The 17,508-nt window shown below is 36.0% G+C and overlaps 1 protein-coding gene and 1 long non-coding RNA gene across 5 annotated transcripts in view; both read right to left on the bottom strand.

The window, feature by feature from the left end:
• LOC309848361 overlaps positions 1 to 17,508 on the bottom strand; it is an 801,917-nt gene that overhangs the window by 626,375 nt on the left and 158,034 nt on the right. The window lies entirely within an intron of this gene.
• Positions 1 to 17,508, bottom strand: part of WDR7 (WD repeat domain 7) — a 362,265-nt gene that overhangs the window by 221,863 nt on the left and 122,894 nt on the right. For 2 of the 4 annotated variants that reach the window (XM_082699835.1, XM_082699837.1), the window contains exons 17-19: positions 15,743 to 15,841; positions 13,198 to 13,316; positions 11,428 to 11,551 (exon numbers count right to left, since the gene is read on the bottom strand). In XM_082699835.1, coding sequence (XP_082555961.1) covers positions 11,428 to 11,551; positions 13,198 to 13,316; positions 15,743 to 15,841 — 342 coding nt within the window. The remainder of the gene's footprint in view (positions 1 to 11,427; positions 11,552 to 13,197; positions 13,317 to 15,742; positions 15,842 to 17,508) is intronic. The other 2 variants (XM_082699836.1, XM_082699838.1) reach the window with 1 other exon arrangement.

A 17,508-nucleotide genomic window follows, 5' to 3' on the forward strand; every position in this document is an offset into this window, starting at 1 on the left:
AGGTTAATACAATTCCTTTAAGACGATCCCTATTTGATGTGTTTTCTCCCCTCTACAAATCACTACTAAAGATGATCAGCACATAATTAATAGGAAGGAAAAAGGTAAATCTGCTTTTGTAAGAAGTGTTTAAATATGCTTTGGCCAAAAACAAAACCAAAGCAAAACAAAACAAGTAACTCCTCTCTGTTATCCTGCTCATCTGCCTGAACAGTTAACTTGAAGAATGAATATTCCTGTCGTGTATCATGATCCTCCCACGCAACCCAACAGGCTGTAGGCCATGTACAGCCAATGTGTTTCGTTTCGTTTTTTTTTTTTTTAAAGGAGACAAGAATGTACAGAATTACCTCCTTAACCAAAAATTTAATCTAAAACAAAATCTCTTGTAAAATGGGTCTTTAAATATTTAGCATGAGAGGAAAAGAATAATCAAAACTCAAATAACATGCTTAAGAAGGCATACAAGTAAATTTACTGATTACATATACACATAGTATAGAAACATTACCACACTTTTGCCTTGGGGAGGGGAAAAAGGATATCTAAATTAACATACTGAGTCTCATTCAATGACTGACTATTCATTAAGCCACATGAGCAAGAAGTGATTATTATAGAGGTTTGTCAAGTGGATCATGGCTATTAAAAAATGACTGAAAACAAACTGAGGGTTGCCAGGGGTAGGGGGGTAGGGAGAGGGTGGTGGGGTTATGAACATTGGGGAGGGTATGCGCTATGGTGAGTGCTGTGAAGTGTGTGAACCTGGTGATTCACAGACCTGTACCCCGGGGCTAATAATACATTATATGTTAATAAAAAATAAAAAATTTTTTTAAAAAGATGACTGAATATATATAAATCCATACTCACATTATACAGGTAAGTTCTAAAACCAGACAGTTGGCTAATCATATCTGAAAGATGAGCACTTTTAAATCAAAATAATAAAGTATGTATCAAACATTAACGTAGGATATTCAAAATTGTTTCTGTGCTTCCAGGTGGCAACTATTTCAGGCAAGATGCTGAAAGCACACACTAGGCTAGCACTCCCCTAGGCACATGCTGCCATGAAGCTCTGTAAGACCACAGGCATCTGCTGGAGAAGCATCAAAACTTCTTCACCTGATGCCATACAGGACCATTAGAATGATACAGAAACTAAAGGTTGTCCTGCATAGTAAGAAATTTTAGGAATTGCCCATATATAAGGGAGCTTGCGATCCTGCCTGTATCGGGCGTATGGATGTGGGGGTGGGGGGTCTCATTTGTTAGAACAAGAGGCATTTAGGGAACAAATACTGAAGCAGTTTTTCACTGCGCTAGGCAGATTCTCAGAAGTCAAGAGAAGAGCATGAGGATTTCAATACACAAGAAATGATTTATTTTTCACTTAAAAAAAAAATCCCAAAGATTTAAACTGCTGAAAGAAACTACTTAATATTATTTACCTGTTTTATATATTGTGACTGTGGTTAAGATTTCATATATAAGTTTACTATAGATTTGTTCATTCCCCTCCTTTCGCATAAAAAGAGACTGAACAAGACAAAGATGTACAGAAGCTGGTCATCTCACTGGGCCTTAGAGCTATTTTTCAGTGAAGCAAGACGATGTGCCAGATCTTCTGGTACCCCTTTTCCATCGGACTTCCCAGCTAGTAATCTGGTTCCATAAATTAGTTGCTCATCAGTCATTAGAAAAATTATTTGAAAAAACGGTATTTTCCTCCCTAATTACTGCCATCTGAGGAATTATGAAATGAACGCAGACAGACCCTCAGTTGAGGAGGGGGTAGTATTTGGGATAATCACCTTTTGAAACTCCTCTCTCCTGCCTCTCCCCCTTCCATTTGAGAATCACTACACTGGAATCCCTTCTCCACAACAGTGACCAGTGATGAAACGGAATAGGAAAGGCTTCCAACCCCAAGTGCCCAACCAACTTCTATATGGGAAAAGCTTGGGATGTTCTCGTAATCCTGATCACATCTTAAAACAGGTCACATCTGAGATTAGGTAGTCCTTTTAAACCCTACATAAATATGTTATAAGAGGTACCATGATGCTTTAGGGTAAGACTACAAATACTCAATCCTCTACCTACCACCCAGAATTCAGAGATTCATTTCGAGTTCAGTTCCTCTGACTTCCATATTATTTGTTCCAAAGACCAGCTTTGTTTTAAGAGAAAGAGCAAACAAGCAAAAATCAAAACCAAACCAAACCTGAGTAAAACCTGCCAACCACCCTCTAGCACAGAACAGAGAAAAAGCCTTCTTCACTTCATGCCTGTGACAGAGAAGTGTCTATAAGCTAATTTATGTCTCTGTACTCATGAGCTATGCCAGAATTTGTTTAATGTTGGTTAATTATTAGGGGGATGTTATTTCATTAGCCATCTTAAAATCAGCAGGAATACTCGTGTAGTAAGAACAATCCCTCCTCTTCCATTTCCACTCCCTAGGGCTGAGTGTTCTTTAGCACAAGTACACACTTCAGATAGAAGCCTCATCATCATTTCTCAGTAAAATGTAAAGTCCTTTCATAAGGCTTCCAGAAACAGAACCATGATTACAGCTCAGACATTAACTGTAAGCAACAATTTTTAAAAACAACAAGCAATAAAATAGGTGGTTGCGGCTCTTTTCATGTCTAAATCAAGGAGCGAAAACCTTTTCAAGTGATGAGTAAGTTGCACAGAACAAACACAGGAAATATGTACAGAAAAATTACAAAAATACTAAGTATTGTTACAGATGACTGGATTGGCATTTAACGGGCTGAAAGAAACCAGATCAATCTCAATCTTGCCAGGGTCAATTCGGGTGCTCAAACCAATAAAACAAATTTTTTTTCTTTATGTTTGTGTACTAGAAGTGCTAAAATATTAACCAAGTCTGCAAATGTCATGCACAATAAAACCATTTATAAATATTAAAACACTTATTTGTCTCAAAATCTGCTTAACAAAAAATAGATAGCAGAAGTAATAAATCATTAGGACAATACTAATGAAAAATAAAATATAAAATACCATACTTCCCTCCAAAGAAGCCGGAAAAGGAAGGGAAGAATGGATTCAGCAAAGATATTTTAGTATACTTTGATCATTTTAATCCCAGAACTTAAATGTAACACTCAAACAAAATCCACAATTAGCTATTACAATTAAAATATCAGAGGTAAAATAGGTTTACATAATTTTCTTGCAGTAACCAAATTACTGTTTTTTTTCCAAACTATTGACTATTTCATCACATGCAGATCACAATAAGGTTTCAAACTAAAATATTAAAACAATGCAGTTACATATAATATCCAGTCAATAAAGATATAATAAAATTAGAAATACGGCATAAAATCATGTCTCACAATCCAATCAAAACTGGATTTGTGCATGCATATTAGGTGTCCAAGATTTAAAACATCATAGGATAACCAACTCTGCTTTTTGTTTTGTAAAAACAAGTTGAATAGGACTCTGAGCTCCTGTACTGGAATAATCTGTACTAGAATAAGGAAAATTTATATCTGAAAGCTTACTAGACACTAGTTCTATTACAAAGACATGTTCCGGTATTCGTGGGCAGTGTTTTGTAAAGTACTTTATTTCCATTAGCATTATAAATTTTTGTTCCTCAGCAAATCAGCAAGAGACTAATGGCACAAATCAATATCATACTCTTCGTAGCAACTAATATTAGGTCATTTATTATAGCAAAGGCCACGAGAAACTCAGCTAAAGGTATATCAGGCACTTCAATTTGAACACCATTTTTTTTTTCAACAGTGTGTCACAGGTTCAATGAGTTTTTCTTTTATAAAGCAGTCTTTATAGGCTTAAGAGACTTCAACTCCTTAAAGCAGGCAGCAAGTGTACAAAGACCCCAAAGCAAGTCAGCCATGCCTCCTAGGGGTCTGGCCACCAACTACAACTGTAGGAGAGGTAACCACACTGAAAGGAGGGAGACAGACTTGTGAAAGGGAAAAAGAAGGGGGAATGAGAAAATAACCTCCTATTTCAAATCCTTTCAGCTCCAAAGCTTTTCCAAGGGGCCAGTGGCATGAGAGAAAGACGCAGGTAAGGAGCACCGCACCTAACGGCACCCCTCAGGGTCTCACTGTTATGCAAGGAAGAAGTTACTGAATTTCCTCAGGCTCTACTCCTGCTTTGTTGCACAGGCTGGAAACTGTCCCAGGGCTCTTGGGGAGAACTGCAAACCAGGCTGCTGGTATATTCGTATCCAGAGGACTTCAGTGTGAAGTTCCTTATTCCTGTGGAGTTCCTAACCTACAGCATTGCCGGATAACAGAGTTCTGTTTACTAAGAGGTAAAGTCTAAATAACCAATCGATCCAGTAACGCTAACATTTTTAATTTGCCATTTTACTACTCTAATTTCCAAGACCTGTAAAAAGGATTTAAGGATAATGTGAGATTTTACATATCACCTCCAAGAACTCAAGTCACATGGAACTAAAGAATTTTCCTTTAAAAATAGTTGAGACTGAGTAAGAAGAAATTTTGTTATTCATCAGGTTAGTAGGCAAATATAGATAAGTACGACAGTTTAATGCTGTTAAATACATGATCAGTCTGGAGTGCTTACGCTTAAGCCCCATAGCTCTGATACTTCAGAAGAAAAAAGAGAAACAAATCCCTTAGGTCCCCACTTAACACCGCAAACAGATACACACAGATACAGAGCACTTTGCATAATATAGTTTGTCTTAAGACAAACCCTACTGCCTCTTAATATAAAAACTTCCACAGAACATCAAGTCCTTTTTCTGTAAATCACTTAGTCATAATTCAGTACTTTCCCTTTCTAATCACAACGCACAATCACTTCCAACTGGCTCTGTGAACACAAGGTAACAACCACAGATATTTCTGAGCAAACCTCATCTTTTCGTTTCAGCGGATTCGCAAAGTGGGCATTCATTACAAAAGGGCTATTTTAGAATTCTCAGTTCTTCGTAAGCAACCAAATGATTTTCCTTTTCCCCACATCTAATTAGAATATTTTTTCTGAAAAAGAAAGATACACCCAGAATGCAACAAAAGACCTGAGAAAGTAGTCAAGTAAGCAGAATGTAAGGAGTCAACAGAGACACCACAAAGTGCTTACACTAAAGCTTAGGGATTTTTCCCCCCATCAGAGAGCTCTTATTCTTAGCCAATTTACTCTTATTTTATATTTAACTCAAATAAGTTTGGCTGCCTGGCTTCCACATTCCCAAAACAGTGATAACAGTACATTAGACACCAGGGGCAAAAGCTCCTGGGGGTGAGACAAAAAAGCCCAACCAGCAAAAATTGTTAACAATTCCTAGACAGTAAAAAGAGGAAGAAGGAAAGTTTTCTTTTAAAGATATGAAACGTGAGAGGCAGTTCAGTCTGGGTCCTTTTATGTTCAGACAAACAAGTCTACTCTCTTCAATAAGCAAATGGTGGTAATTATACAGCACAGGCCAAAACAACAACTCTGGCTATTGAGAAGATGTTTAAAAAGCCAGAAACAGACGAACTATTTCAATAAAAAGAGTTAACATTTTTAAAAAATCCAAGCATTTAGTGACTTTTAAACCCTCAGTTATCTAGAAAATCATTCCTTAGAGAGTTCCAAATAACTGAGGCATATATAAAAAAAGAAAGAAGGAAGGAATGCTGTGTTAAGGCCTTTTGGGGGTAGAGGAGGGACTCACTTAAATCCTATTTAGCAAACACCGTTTCTAGCCTTTCCCCATCCTTTCCCCAGCAAACCCTGAAAATATCTGCCTACCACAGAATGCATTAATATTTAAATTTTTACTAGCTACAAGAGACCTTTCCACTACCTCTATAATATATAGTTCCGTCTTACCTTCTTGTATATTGTTGGTCCATCCACATTTGTGCTCAGAATGACCACTACCTTATAATCATCAGAAAGTGACTTCAATTCCAGGTTAAAATAGGTACTACAGTGTGGCTTGTTGAAAGTCAAACCCAAAACATTTACTAGGAGTGTCTTTCACTGAACAAAGAAATCCTATTCTGTTTCCAAGGGGGATAAAAAAGACGAGCCTAACCCTGGTAACCTTAGCACAAAAGGAAGCTAAAAAGGCAGGGCCTCGATAAGAACAAAGGATTGTTCTTTCTGATGACATCAATATGTATTAAACACGATGTGTTACACATCCTTCTATCAATATCTGAGACGATAAATTTGCAAATTAATACTACATTGGTCATAACTGCATACAATTACAATAGCACCCTCTTTAGAAGAGATTTTGATTTATATAATGGTAGTAACTTTTATGTGTTTAATGTTTCTGAAATTAAAGGAGGAGATGAGCCCCAGTGCGCAAGCAGAATACAACGTACGAGAAATAATTACGCTTGTGACCTCATGCCCTATAAGGTCACCCTGCATCACAGGCCAAAGGAAATCAGGAACCATCAGCATTTACCTCCAAGTAGTCACTGCCTGGAACGAAGGGCAAACGCGGGTGTATTTCATAAACTAGCAGGAGCTTGACCTCATAAAAAAGTCAATTATCAAAATGCTACATGCAGAATGTCACAAAAAGAAATATATAAAGGTGCGTTCTACACAGTATCTTCCCTTCAAAGTAAATCTGAGACAACTTAAAACATTTCATCTTCATCTGGATTCTAACACATTTCACAAAATAACATTAACCCTTTCTTACTCAAAATGAGCAACAGAATTTCTAAAAAGTATTTTGTAACACAAACATGATCATAAAAACATGAGAAAGAGTGATAACTCAGAAAACATTTACAATATTTATATAAGTCACCATCACTAGAATGTACGAAATATTCAGAATTCCGGTCCTGTAGCCATTACAGTAAGAATCACAATGCACTTATCCTCAAATTTTCAATCAGAAATCAGGCATCAAAAGTTTACATACTGCCTGCATTTATAAGGGATAAAATGTTTCCTAATCCGATCTGGGACAGAACTCCATTACCTGAAGCAAAATTCTCAAATCACTCAACAAGGACTTGGTTTTTATGAAAATTTGTGAACTGGCTTTGCAGTTAAGGCAGACTATTGCTCCTTTTTCCTCCCCAGTGATTTCTGGTCTACGGCCAGAATCTCTGAGCAATACAAATTCAAGTGAATTCTGAGGCAGTGACAATAAGAACAAAAGTAGAGAAACCAGCACAGCAAAGGAAAGGGGTCAGTCAGCCAACACTCACTACGCGTATAATCGGCCGTGCTGGGTGCTGTCCAGAAGTTTCTCCTTTACTACTCTCCGCAGTCCTAAGAAAAGCAACTGGCTTCTGGCCCCTTGCTTTCATTACATTCTCAGACAAACCTACAAAAGGCTTTTATCACATAATGTACCTAAATACAATTCCAGAAGACCCCACTCACTATGACCAGCGGACTTGAGTTGTCATCTTAGTCCCAGCTCAATTACTTACTGGCTGCAGTCAGAGAAGGGTTACTTCCCGTTTTCAACCTCAGGCTCCAGAGCTGTAAGATGAAGGGACCTTCAAAGCCCACCAGCCTAGTAGCACATTCTGCTCTTCAAGCAAAAGCATTTTCTGGGTCTCAGACAAACATCCAACGAAGGGACTCTTAGGTCATAACTTAGGAGCTGCCAATATTGCTTAGGTAATTACTGCACATTTTTAAATGCTTAGGCTGATTAAATTATAAGAAAATATCTGATGAATAGTGTATTTACCATAGTAAATAGTTTACCTTTAATATTTGACCTACTTAAGTAAGAAGATTCTTATGCTAAAAATAGGTTTTAAGTTCCTAAAAGAACATTTTATGCTGTTAACTCGCTCCGAAAATCATCCCCACAAACACTACTGACCACAACAGAGGCGACCGCCCTATGAACACGTTATAGCAGGTGTGGGCTGTCCAGCAGCTGGCTCCATAACCTTTTGATCCCTTTGGACAGCAAATCTGTTCAACAGCCCTATGTGGTCATTTCTCATTTGTTGTATGCTTTCTTCTCCTTTCGCACATTCAGAATCCTCACTCCTTCAGTCTGACATTCATTTATTAAAACAGAAAGCTCCCAGTAAAGCAAACTCATTTTACACTCAGACAATGTAAAAGTTCCAGAATAGATTACTATATTATAGAAAGAGTCATTAGTATAAGCTGTTTTAATTATATGTAGACTGTGAATTTGTTCTTTCACTAAAAATAACGGGATGATAAGATTAAAATTTTAAGTGAGCCAATATTCAGCTAATTTATAAGGAACTCCAGGATACTATAGGTAACTAACAGGACTTCAATTTACATAAATGGAAAGGTTTAAATATGACCTAAGAACAACCAAGTTTATGCTTAAACAACGATGAGAACCACTTTCTCACAATGAAGAGTAATTTTCTCACAGTTGCACGTTTCTGCTCCAAGTTACTGTTGTTGCTGTTGTTAAGTTTAATATGGCTACAAATGACATTGTGCGAAAGCAGGATTAGTTCAGATCTATTCAATGCTCTACCCCGAACACCATTTCAAGATCTAAGGATGCCGGAGGAAGCAAGACAGAATAAATGGTGGTGAGGGAAATCAGTTTTGTAGTCTGACAGTCACTCAGTAACTGAAGAACCTTAAGAAAGTTCTTTAATCTCTTGGCCTCAACTAACTCATCTGGGGGAAAAAAGTGGGGGCTGGTAGTGACATGAGTGCTACTTTACAGGCTTATTGCAGTGGCTTAATGAAGTAACACAGACCAGGCACTTAGCAAAAGCCTGACAGAGAGAGTGCTCAATTAATGGTAGGCATTGTCACTATTTTACTTATACTGTATCCTCTCGGGACTCTCTAATAGACCTCTCACCTAGCAACATATACATTTTCATCATTGCTTCAGGGAGTAATTTGAGACCATATTACACCTTTATCTTGTAGCTAACTCATTCTCTTTCCAGGAAAAAGAAAATAAAATGGAATTCACCACCATCACTAAAGATATCTTTCTACCCAAACTGTCAAGAACACAACACTGTACACATCTTTGGTGTTTTCCTTAGATCCTGATATGTAATCTATAATCAAGCCTTAGAAATACCTTTTATTCTACTCTATGTACATTTAGGTCTGGGTCCCATATCCCTTCTGTAGTAGCTTCTCCATCTACTTCAGTCCACTCTCCCACTGTAGTCCATTCCAAACAAAGGTGTCCTGAAACAGTTCCTCATACTTCCATAGCAGCGTTGTCCTTTCAAAAGGATCTCTAATGGTTTGCTACTGTTTCACACCTTCAGCCTAGGTTTGTCCTTTAATTGGAGCATCTTGCTTCCTCCAGCATCCTTAGATCTTAAAATGGTGTTGGGGGTAGAGGAATGAGTAGATATTTGAGCTAATCCTCCTTTCACACAATGTTGTCTCATAGTTTGTCCTTATATTGGGGCATCTTTTACTCAATAAGGTTTACGATGAGCTGATGAGCTAATTCTATTTTTCAGATTCTGAAGCTGAGAGCCACAAGTGACTGATTCTTCAAATGCTCAAAAGCAAAGCTTTTTCATCCTAGTCTTATTCTTTTAAACATTTTTTTACATTGTAAAAGATATTAAAACCTATACACATTTAAGTAAGAGCTTTAAGCCTAATGCCTTTCATAGAGTCCGTATGTTTAAAGACTCTGGTCTTTCAATTTCCTTTTATTAAAATGGAAAAATTCCTAGTAAGCAAATGAAAATCAGTATTATCTCAGTAAATTCTGTTACCTAAACAGATTAAAAAATTTTTATTAGTGTTGTTAATGTGTGATGCTATGGTCATATGTAAAACACATTATTTGCATTTTTACAGATTATGAGCGTACTTAATATAAAAATCTTTACCTAGACATTGTTCCATATGCTACCAAAGATTAACTCATTCCAAACTCAGAATAACCCTACAGTCTCACTATCATCTTCATTTCATCTATGATAAAAGTGAGGCTGAGAAAGGTTAAATATCAAAGGTCAAATACCTAAAACAACCACTAGAGTTACCACTGACAAACATCAGGTAGACTTATACCAGGTATAACAATTATAGTCCCTTTTGAATCTTGTTTTCATATCCTTCTTATACAATCATGTATTGTCTGTCTTGACATGTACAGTGAGTACCTTATTAACTAAGAATTTGGTATTAGCCAAAATCACTTAAAATGAATCCATCCAAAACCTAGGCCAAGTTTTCTTTTTTCTTTTTCTTTTTTTTTTTAAGATTTTTTATTTATTTATTTGACAGACAGAGATCACAAGTAGGCAGAGAGGCAGGCACAGAGAGACAGAGGGAAGCAGGCTCCCCGCTGAGCAAAGAGCCCGATGTGGGGCTTGATCCCAGGACCCTGGGATCATGACCCGAGCCGAAGGCAGAGGCTCAACCCACTGAGCCACCCAGGCGCTCCTAGGCCAAATGTTCATAGTAAAAGATTGTAAGTTTCATTGAGAATTTAACTTAAAAAGTAAAACTGATTTTATCTTATATTCAATGTAACAGTTTAAAACTTTAATTCTGAATTCTTCTTTAGAAGAATAAAGAATCGGGGCACCTGGGTGGCTCAGTCAGTTAAGCATCTGCTTTCAGCTCAGGTCATGATCCCAGGATCTTGGGATCAACCTCTGCATGGTGCTTCCTGCTCAGTGGGGAGCCTGCTTCTCCCTCTCCCTCTGCTGTTCCCCCTGCTTATTTTCTCTCTCTCTGTGAAATAAATGAATAAATAATCTTTAAAAAAAAAAAAAAGGGAAGAAGAAGAAGAAGAAGAAAAAAATCAATCAAATGATGAATTGGGGATGAAGCACACTTTTCTAAAAAGAAAAAAACTACAATAGCATAACACAACTTTTCTTCAATGACCACTTGACCTAGCAGCAGGATCACAAAGGTCTGATTCTACAAAAAACATTCAACCACTTCCAACAATTTTTCCCAAGGCCTTTCTCAGTCCATTCAAATTATATTCTTTTGAAAGATTTGTCTGTGAAAATTCTTGCTTAATTTTCTTTTCCAAGAGTACACTGGTCTAAATCTACCCAATTTTTACTTCTTAAGGATTCACAATTCCAACCTCAACTTCGAAAGGCCCTGCCTTATACTGCACGTGCACACCATCAGATCGGATCTACAAGCCGGCATCCGTGAACATAATCATGCAACAGAGACAGATGTTACTGTGAAAAAGAGCAGGACTTTTTGATTGGGGATTAATTTCGTAAGAGGTCTGTCCATCAGAGAGTATTTAGATGCATTCTTTTAAACCAAACTCCAAACCACAGGGATTCGAAAGTGAACACGTAGAAGTCAAGGCTCCCTTATTTTCACTTCAAATGACTCACTTTTATTGAGAGGCAGTAACAAGCCTATCTGTGAGTTTAGAACTTCTGTATGTTTAAGCATGTAAAGCTTTGGTAGAACTCTTACGTGATATGACGTGGTCCATAGACTGAGGTAAATAAGGGGCCCAGGCGTCGATGGCTTCCTTCCGTCCTGCCTGCTCAATTCTGCGCAGTTCAGCGAGAAGCAGGGCCTGGGCGGCTTCTCTGACCTGAGAAGGAAACGGAGCCAAATGAAAAAATAGGAACCAGGTCAGTTGCTGAGGTGTTTAAAAACTAGAAAGTTCATCACAAAATAAAGCTAGGAAATATACAAGCCACATTTATTTACAAGAGAAAAACTACAAACCAAGGAATGAATTAAATACTGAATAAACGGATGTGAGCAAAATCAAAGACATTTTAATGAATGATCTCAGTATTTTAACGCTAATAGAATTATATTCGTACATTTATGCAGGTTGGGTTTAAAACTTCATTTTCCAAAGCTTTTAAAACACTCCTGTACTTTGATTTTCACCTTAAATTTCCAAATAGTTGTCAGTGTTAAAAGTCACTGTTAGAACTGTTAAACTCTGTCTTCTCTTTTAGCCTCAAGAAATTTAACCTTATCTAGTAAATTTCTTTATACACTAAGTATACAATTCCTGTATACCTAAGACATGTTTAAACAATTTGTTTTCAACAAATAGGCAAAATACAATCCTGTGTAATGGCATTAGTTCTATAGAAGGAAACAAGTTCTCAAAGTTACATCATTTCAGTTTGTCCTTCAATGTGGCACACTTTTATCTTTCAATTTTAGTTGAGTTTTATTTTGGCAAATTACCACAAGCATGAGGTCAAAGAAGCTCTTCAACTGTCAAGTGGTCTATCAATCAATTTATTTACTCTTTGTCACTGAAAAGGTAACTCAGCAATGTCTGATAAGAGTTTGAATAAAAATTGTTTTTAATTATAACTGATTTTGAAGTGAATTCAGATACTATTCAATGCAAAACCATGAAATTTTAGTATGCTACAATTCTACTTAAAATTGAGGGAAGAGAAACCAGATGGGGGAAATATTTATATTTGATAAATTTGAAATCTTGAATGATACAAACTGCTATAGCTAGATAGGTCAAATGCCATAATAAAGGAAATCTCTATCCATAAAACATTCCCAAGTCCCTGGTGATATTATATTCAAGCGATGTCTAATACAGCATAAGTCCATTAACACAAAATAATAGCTACCCATTTATGAACTCCTACCATGTGTCAGGCTCTGTACTGTTTTACTTGCATTATTTGATTTGATCCTGACAGCAATCCCATGAGGAATATATTATTATCCCCACTTTACAAATGAGCTTCAAATAGCTTAAGTAAATTGTCCAGGGTCACAAAGTTAATAATTGGCAGAACTGATATTTAAACCTGGGTCTCTTCGAATTCCAAAGACTTTCTTTTATTATAACGCATTATCTTCCATTGGACAAGGGCTATTCACTTAGAATTTGCTGATGCGATTATACCTCAATGTGTGATTTTGAGGGAGTTGGGTGTATGTACGTGAGCATGCATGTATGTTAATCTATACAGAACACTCTCTATAGAAACTAACACTCAAAGAAACAGTCCTATAAAGTATATGAAACCTTTGGTTAATTATTCATTGGATTCAAAAGTAAACAAACGTGCAAGTTGGAACATTACCACTCACACATAAACTGGAAAAAAATCATGAATCCATATTTTCTATGAAATAAACAGGTGAAAAGAAATTAGATAAATATTAAGCATTTCGTTTCAAATTTACACTTGTCTACTGCTTTCATGTTTTTGTTATCTATCCGTACCACATCAATATTACCTCCAAGCACCGATCCTGCCATCTTCGGGCCAGCATCTCTAGAAGTGGGGGCCGAAATTTATCCAGTCCCAGCAGGTCTGGTAGCATCACACAATGCATAGCAGCCAACTGACTCCATCCTGTTAAAAATGTAACATATTACAAATACTGTAAGCATTTTAGCATTCCCTAATTCAAAGACATTTCTTTAAATAAACCAAAAATCAAAAAGGACAAATGTGCTAAATTATATTAGAAATGATTACAATTTATTAGATATTTTTTACAAATTATAGCAAATGCAGTTTATCTCTAAATCTTGTAATAGGTACTTACAAGAAATCTCAAAGTCTTACACAAAAATAAACTTCCACATAAAGTATATACAAATTCTACAAGGAAAACATATTTCTAAACAGCCCCTCTAAAATAAAACACCATCAGAATTGAGAAAAAATAGAAATAAAAATGTACTAGAGTTGTAGACTTGAAACTACTTTCAGTTAAAAGGGCATTCACATAGATATCCAAAGTTAAGTTCATGTCTGCTAAGGCCTGGCCATCTGTGTATGACCACCTTTGTCAGTCAACAGAGATGTCTCCCCTTGTCTATCACAGGGCCTTTAATTAATACTTATTGATCTCTTTTCCTACTAAATGAATCAGATATTTAATCACAATCATAACTGAGTAAGTAACAGAACATCAATTTTGAGAGGAAAAATGAATTCAGACATTTCATAAAATAAAAACCAGATAATCCAAAATTGACAACATCTTAACTATCACTAACTTTAATCTACAGGAATAAAAGTTTTTTTTTTCCCAAAATTCTAATCCATAATATGGAACTTGATTATTTAAAGAAAATAAACACTGGAAGCCACTGCAATATCTAAAAGTAACAGTATCCAGACATGCTCAAATAAGCATTTCAACCAAAGGGGTCTGAAAAATATATACAAAATAAATGCCTCAGTCTTCCGAAATCATGTATGAAGCTACTATTAATCCACAATAATTACCATTATCCACAGGGGATAACACTTAAAGACAAGTAATCAAAAATGAATGCAAAAAAGCAATTACTACCATATATAAGTGATCACAGAATTTTAACAAATCATTGTTTTGGAAATAATCTAAAACAAAAAGAATCCTATCATAAAATTCAAAATAATTACTAGGATTGCTTAAAGAAGAGAGACAGAGAGAAGAGAGAGAATAAGTGAGTAACAGATAAGCCACCTATCTAAAGATTTATCCTTCCAGTAAGAAAATTCTCATCAACTGAGAATATATAATTAAATGATTAAGATGATGAGCACACACATTTTAGATTCCAATTTATTTTCAATAGAGGGTATATATACATATATAGAGAGAGTATATACATATATATATATACACACACTTATACACACACATATATGTAAATATAAATTACATGTCTCATAAACATGTGAAGTGTTATTTATGAGCTGAATTTTAATAGGACAGTGATTCTCACCACGGTCCAGAGTCAAAAGCTTTTTTTTTTTTTTTGAACTAACAAATTACTCTTTCACAATAGCTTAACAAATTTGACCTGAATTATTTTTGTTAAAATCCAGTCCTAGCACACTAACCTTAGCACATGTCTATGATAGGGAAGCCAAACAAAAAATGAGTTATACTTTTGTGCTCCCATGTTTTCTCTCCAAATGAGTGGTACGTCAAACATGGGCTCTGTACTTTTCAGATACTACGCCATTCTTTCCATTTGAATGTATTGTTAATACTGCTTTCTAGTGAAGAGTCAGAATCAATCTGGATTACACTTGAGATTTTATAAAATTTCCTTTTATATTATACATCTGGTGAAGACAGAGCCCATAATGAAGACAGTGGATAGAACTCAGAGCTCACAAGTTCCGTTAGGCTTCCAGGCAGTATAAATAACCCTATGGTGGCTCTTGGGGAAAAAAGGTTTGTGGATTCCATTCACATTTTCAGAGTTCCAAAAACACTTTAACCTAGCATTAACTCCATCGGGATAATATGATAGCCTAACTACACCTTGGATTTTTGCCTCATCCAGAAACAGAAATAGTAAGGAGGATAAACAGGCGAATTCCTCTGTTTATCATCATAGGTGCTGATCAACATTCTGAAGGCTTCTCTAATGATAATGTAAACAGACCCCTCACTCTCCCTCTAACCTCAGAGTAATGAAACATGCAAAACAGATTCATTAGTTCTAACACCAGAGATCACATAGCAAACATCATTATGAAAACCAATCCACTTTTTAATACCTACTTCACATCAAAGATTAGCATCTTTGCCCTTCTTTAATGGCATTGGAGGTTACGAGAAACACAGTGTACACCTGCCACGAGCAGCATTACATTTTCCTAGCTGGCCCTTATCACTGACATTAGCAAATAAAGTAAAAAAAAAATGGAAAATTTAGGATCTCATATATAACAAAGCAGATAAATGTGTAAACTGGATAAAAAGAACATGTCATATCAGAATAAAGCACAGACTGAGAGGGAGTTGTTAGGAAGTTGAGAGAGAATACCTTCATTTACTAAGAAACAGGTATGTAAAGCAGGAGTAGAAGCAGGGTCAGAGCCAGAGTGGTCAGCATCAGACCGAGCGGAAATGACAGGAGCAGGAACTTGCAGAGAAAACAGAAGAAATAAAGAGGAGAGAATTGAGGTACAGCGGCTTCTGAAAAAAAGCTCAATATTAGTGAAGAATGAAAAACAAAGTTGGCAAAATATAGTAAATGGAGAACTGAAAAATGATGTTTTCATCAGAAGGGCATGATCGTTGAGGATTACGGCAGGGAAAGGATATATTTTACCGAACAGCAATCACAGTGTAGTTCAAATTCCTCTTAAAACCAAAATCTACTTAATATTCTAATTTATTGATGTACCAATTGATACAAAAACAGTTCTAAAACAAGTAAGGCTATAAGTAAAAAATGACAGACATATTAAGAATTAGCAAGAATGTAATTCAATTTTTAAAATGTATCACATACTGAAAACTTTTAAGTTGGTCGTCATACTGCCAATTACATTTTTTTTTTAAGATTTTATTTATTTATTTGACAGAGATCACAAGTAGGCAGAGAGGCAGGCAGAGAGAGAAAGAGGAGGAAGCAGGCTCCCCGCAGAGCAGAGAGCCCGATGTGGGGCTCGATCCCAGGACCCTGGGATCATGACCTGAGCTGAAGGCAGAGGCTTTAACCCACTGAGCCACCCAGGCGCCCCCCAATTACATTTTTCTAATGATTTATTTCCTAACCTTATATGTAAATTATTTTTTAATATCTCAAACCAACATCCACTGAAATCATTTCAATTTTCCACACTCCTTTGATAAAAATACAATTTAAAATCTGCCAACTTATAAAGTATATACTAAACAACTTTTGTATGAATCCTAACATAGCTTCATTTTTAGTTTAAAAAATATTTTTATGATACCCATGTTTGTGTTCTCAAAGTAATTACTATGAATGTTCTAATCTTCATCAAATACATGCAGCAACCCCATCCCACCCCCCAAAAATTCATATTACCCAGGAAAATGTTTCAGCTTCAATTATCATATGAAAAGGCAAAAAGACCGTATGGCACACACATTCTACAACTGGAGGTCAATGGTAAGATTTAGAGGTCACCATTTGACACTTCCTTCCTATGGAGAAATTACCATATGTCATGCACAAGTATCTTCAAATTAATCCCTTTCCTTTCTTCTGTCATTGAACAGCAATAGGTTTGGGCTCCTGAACAGATTAAGCATTGTCCCCTGAATGATATGTTTGTTTTTCATGCAGTGAAGTTCCTTTGTAACTGCAGGACAGCTGCATGAAAACAACTTTTCATAATTTCCACACAAATGCATCATAATGTCAATCAGGCACGTGTGAGGTAGTAACCAGTAGAAATGAAAGTACATGAACAGTAAAAAAAAAAAATTAAAAAAAAAATCCAATTCTATATACCCTAAGAAGCACATTCTGCACATATGAAAGTCTCATCTGGGAAATTATAATTGTTTTTATTATACACAGACCTGTTTCTGTCCCTTACGAAATGATAATAATTTTATGTTATGTTTATGAAATAAACAGAGCTATTCTTAACTGCACATTTCCTAAGATATAAGAATTCTACTGTAATCTTGTGAACAAATCTTAAATATTTTTATGTTCTATTAAATAAATTTTTCATTTTATAAATCATTTCTAATTACAAATTCAGTTACTATGGCCTATCAAATATTCACTTCCTCATGCAAAAAAGTTGCCGAGCCTGGATGGCAGGG

The sequence above is a fragment of the Mustela nivalis genome, assembly GCF_964662115.1.
Source record: "Mustela nivalis genome assembly, chromosome: 14".
In the NCBI taxonomy this organism is placed as follows: Eukaryota; Metazoa; Chordata; class Mammalia; order Carnivora; family Mustelidae; genus Mustela; species Mustela nivalis.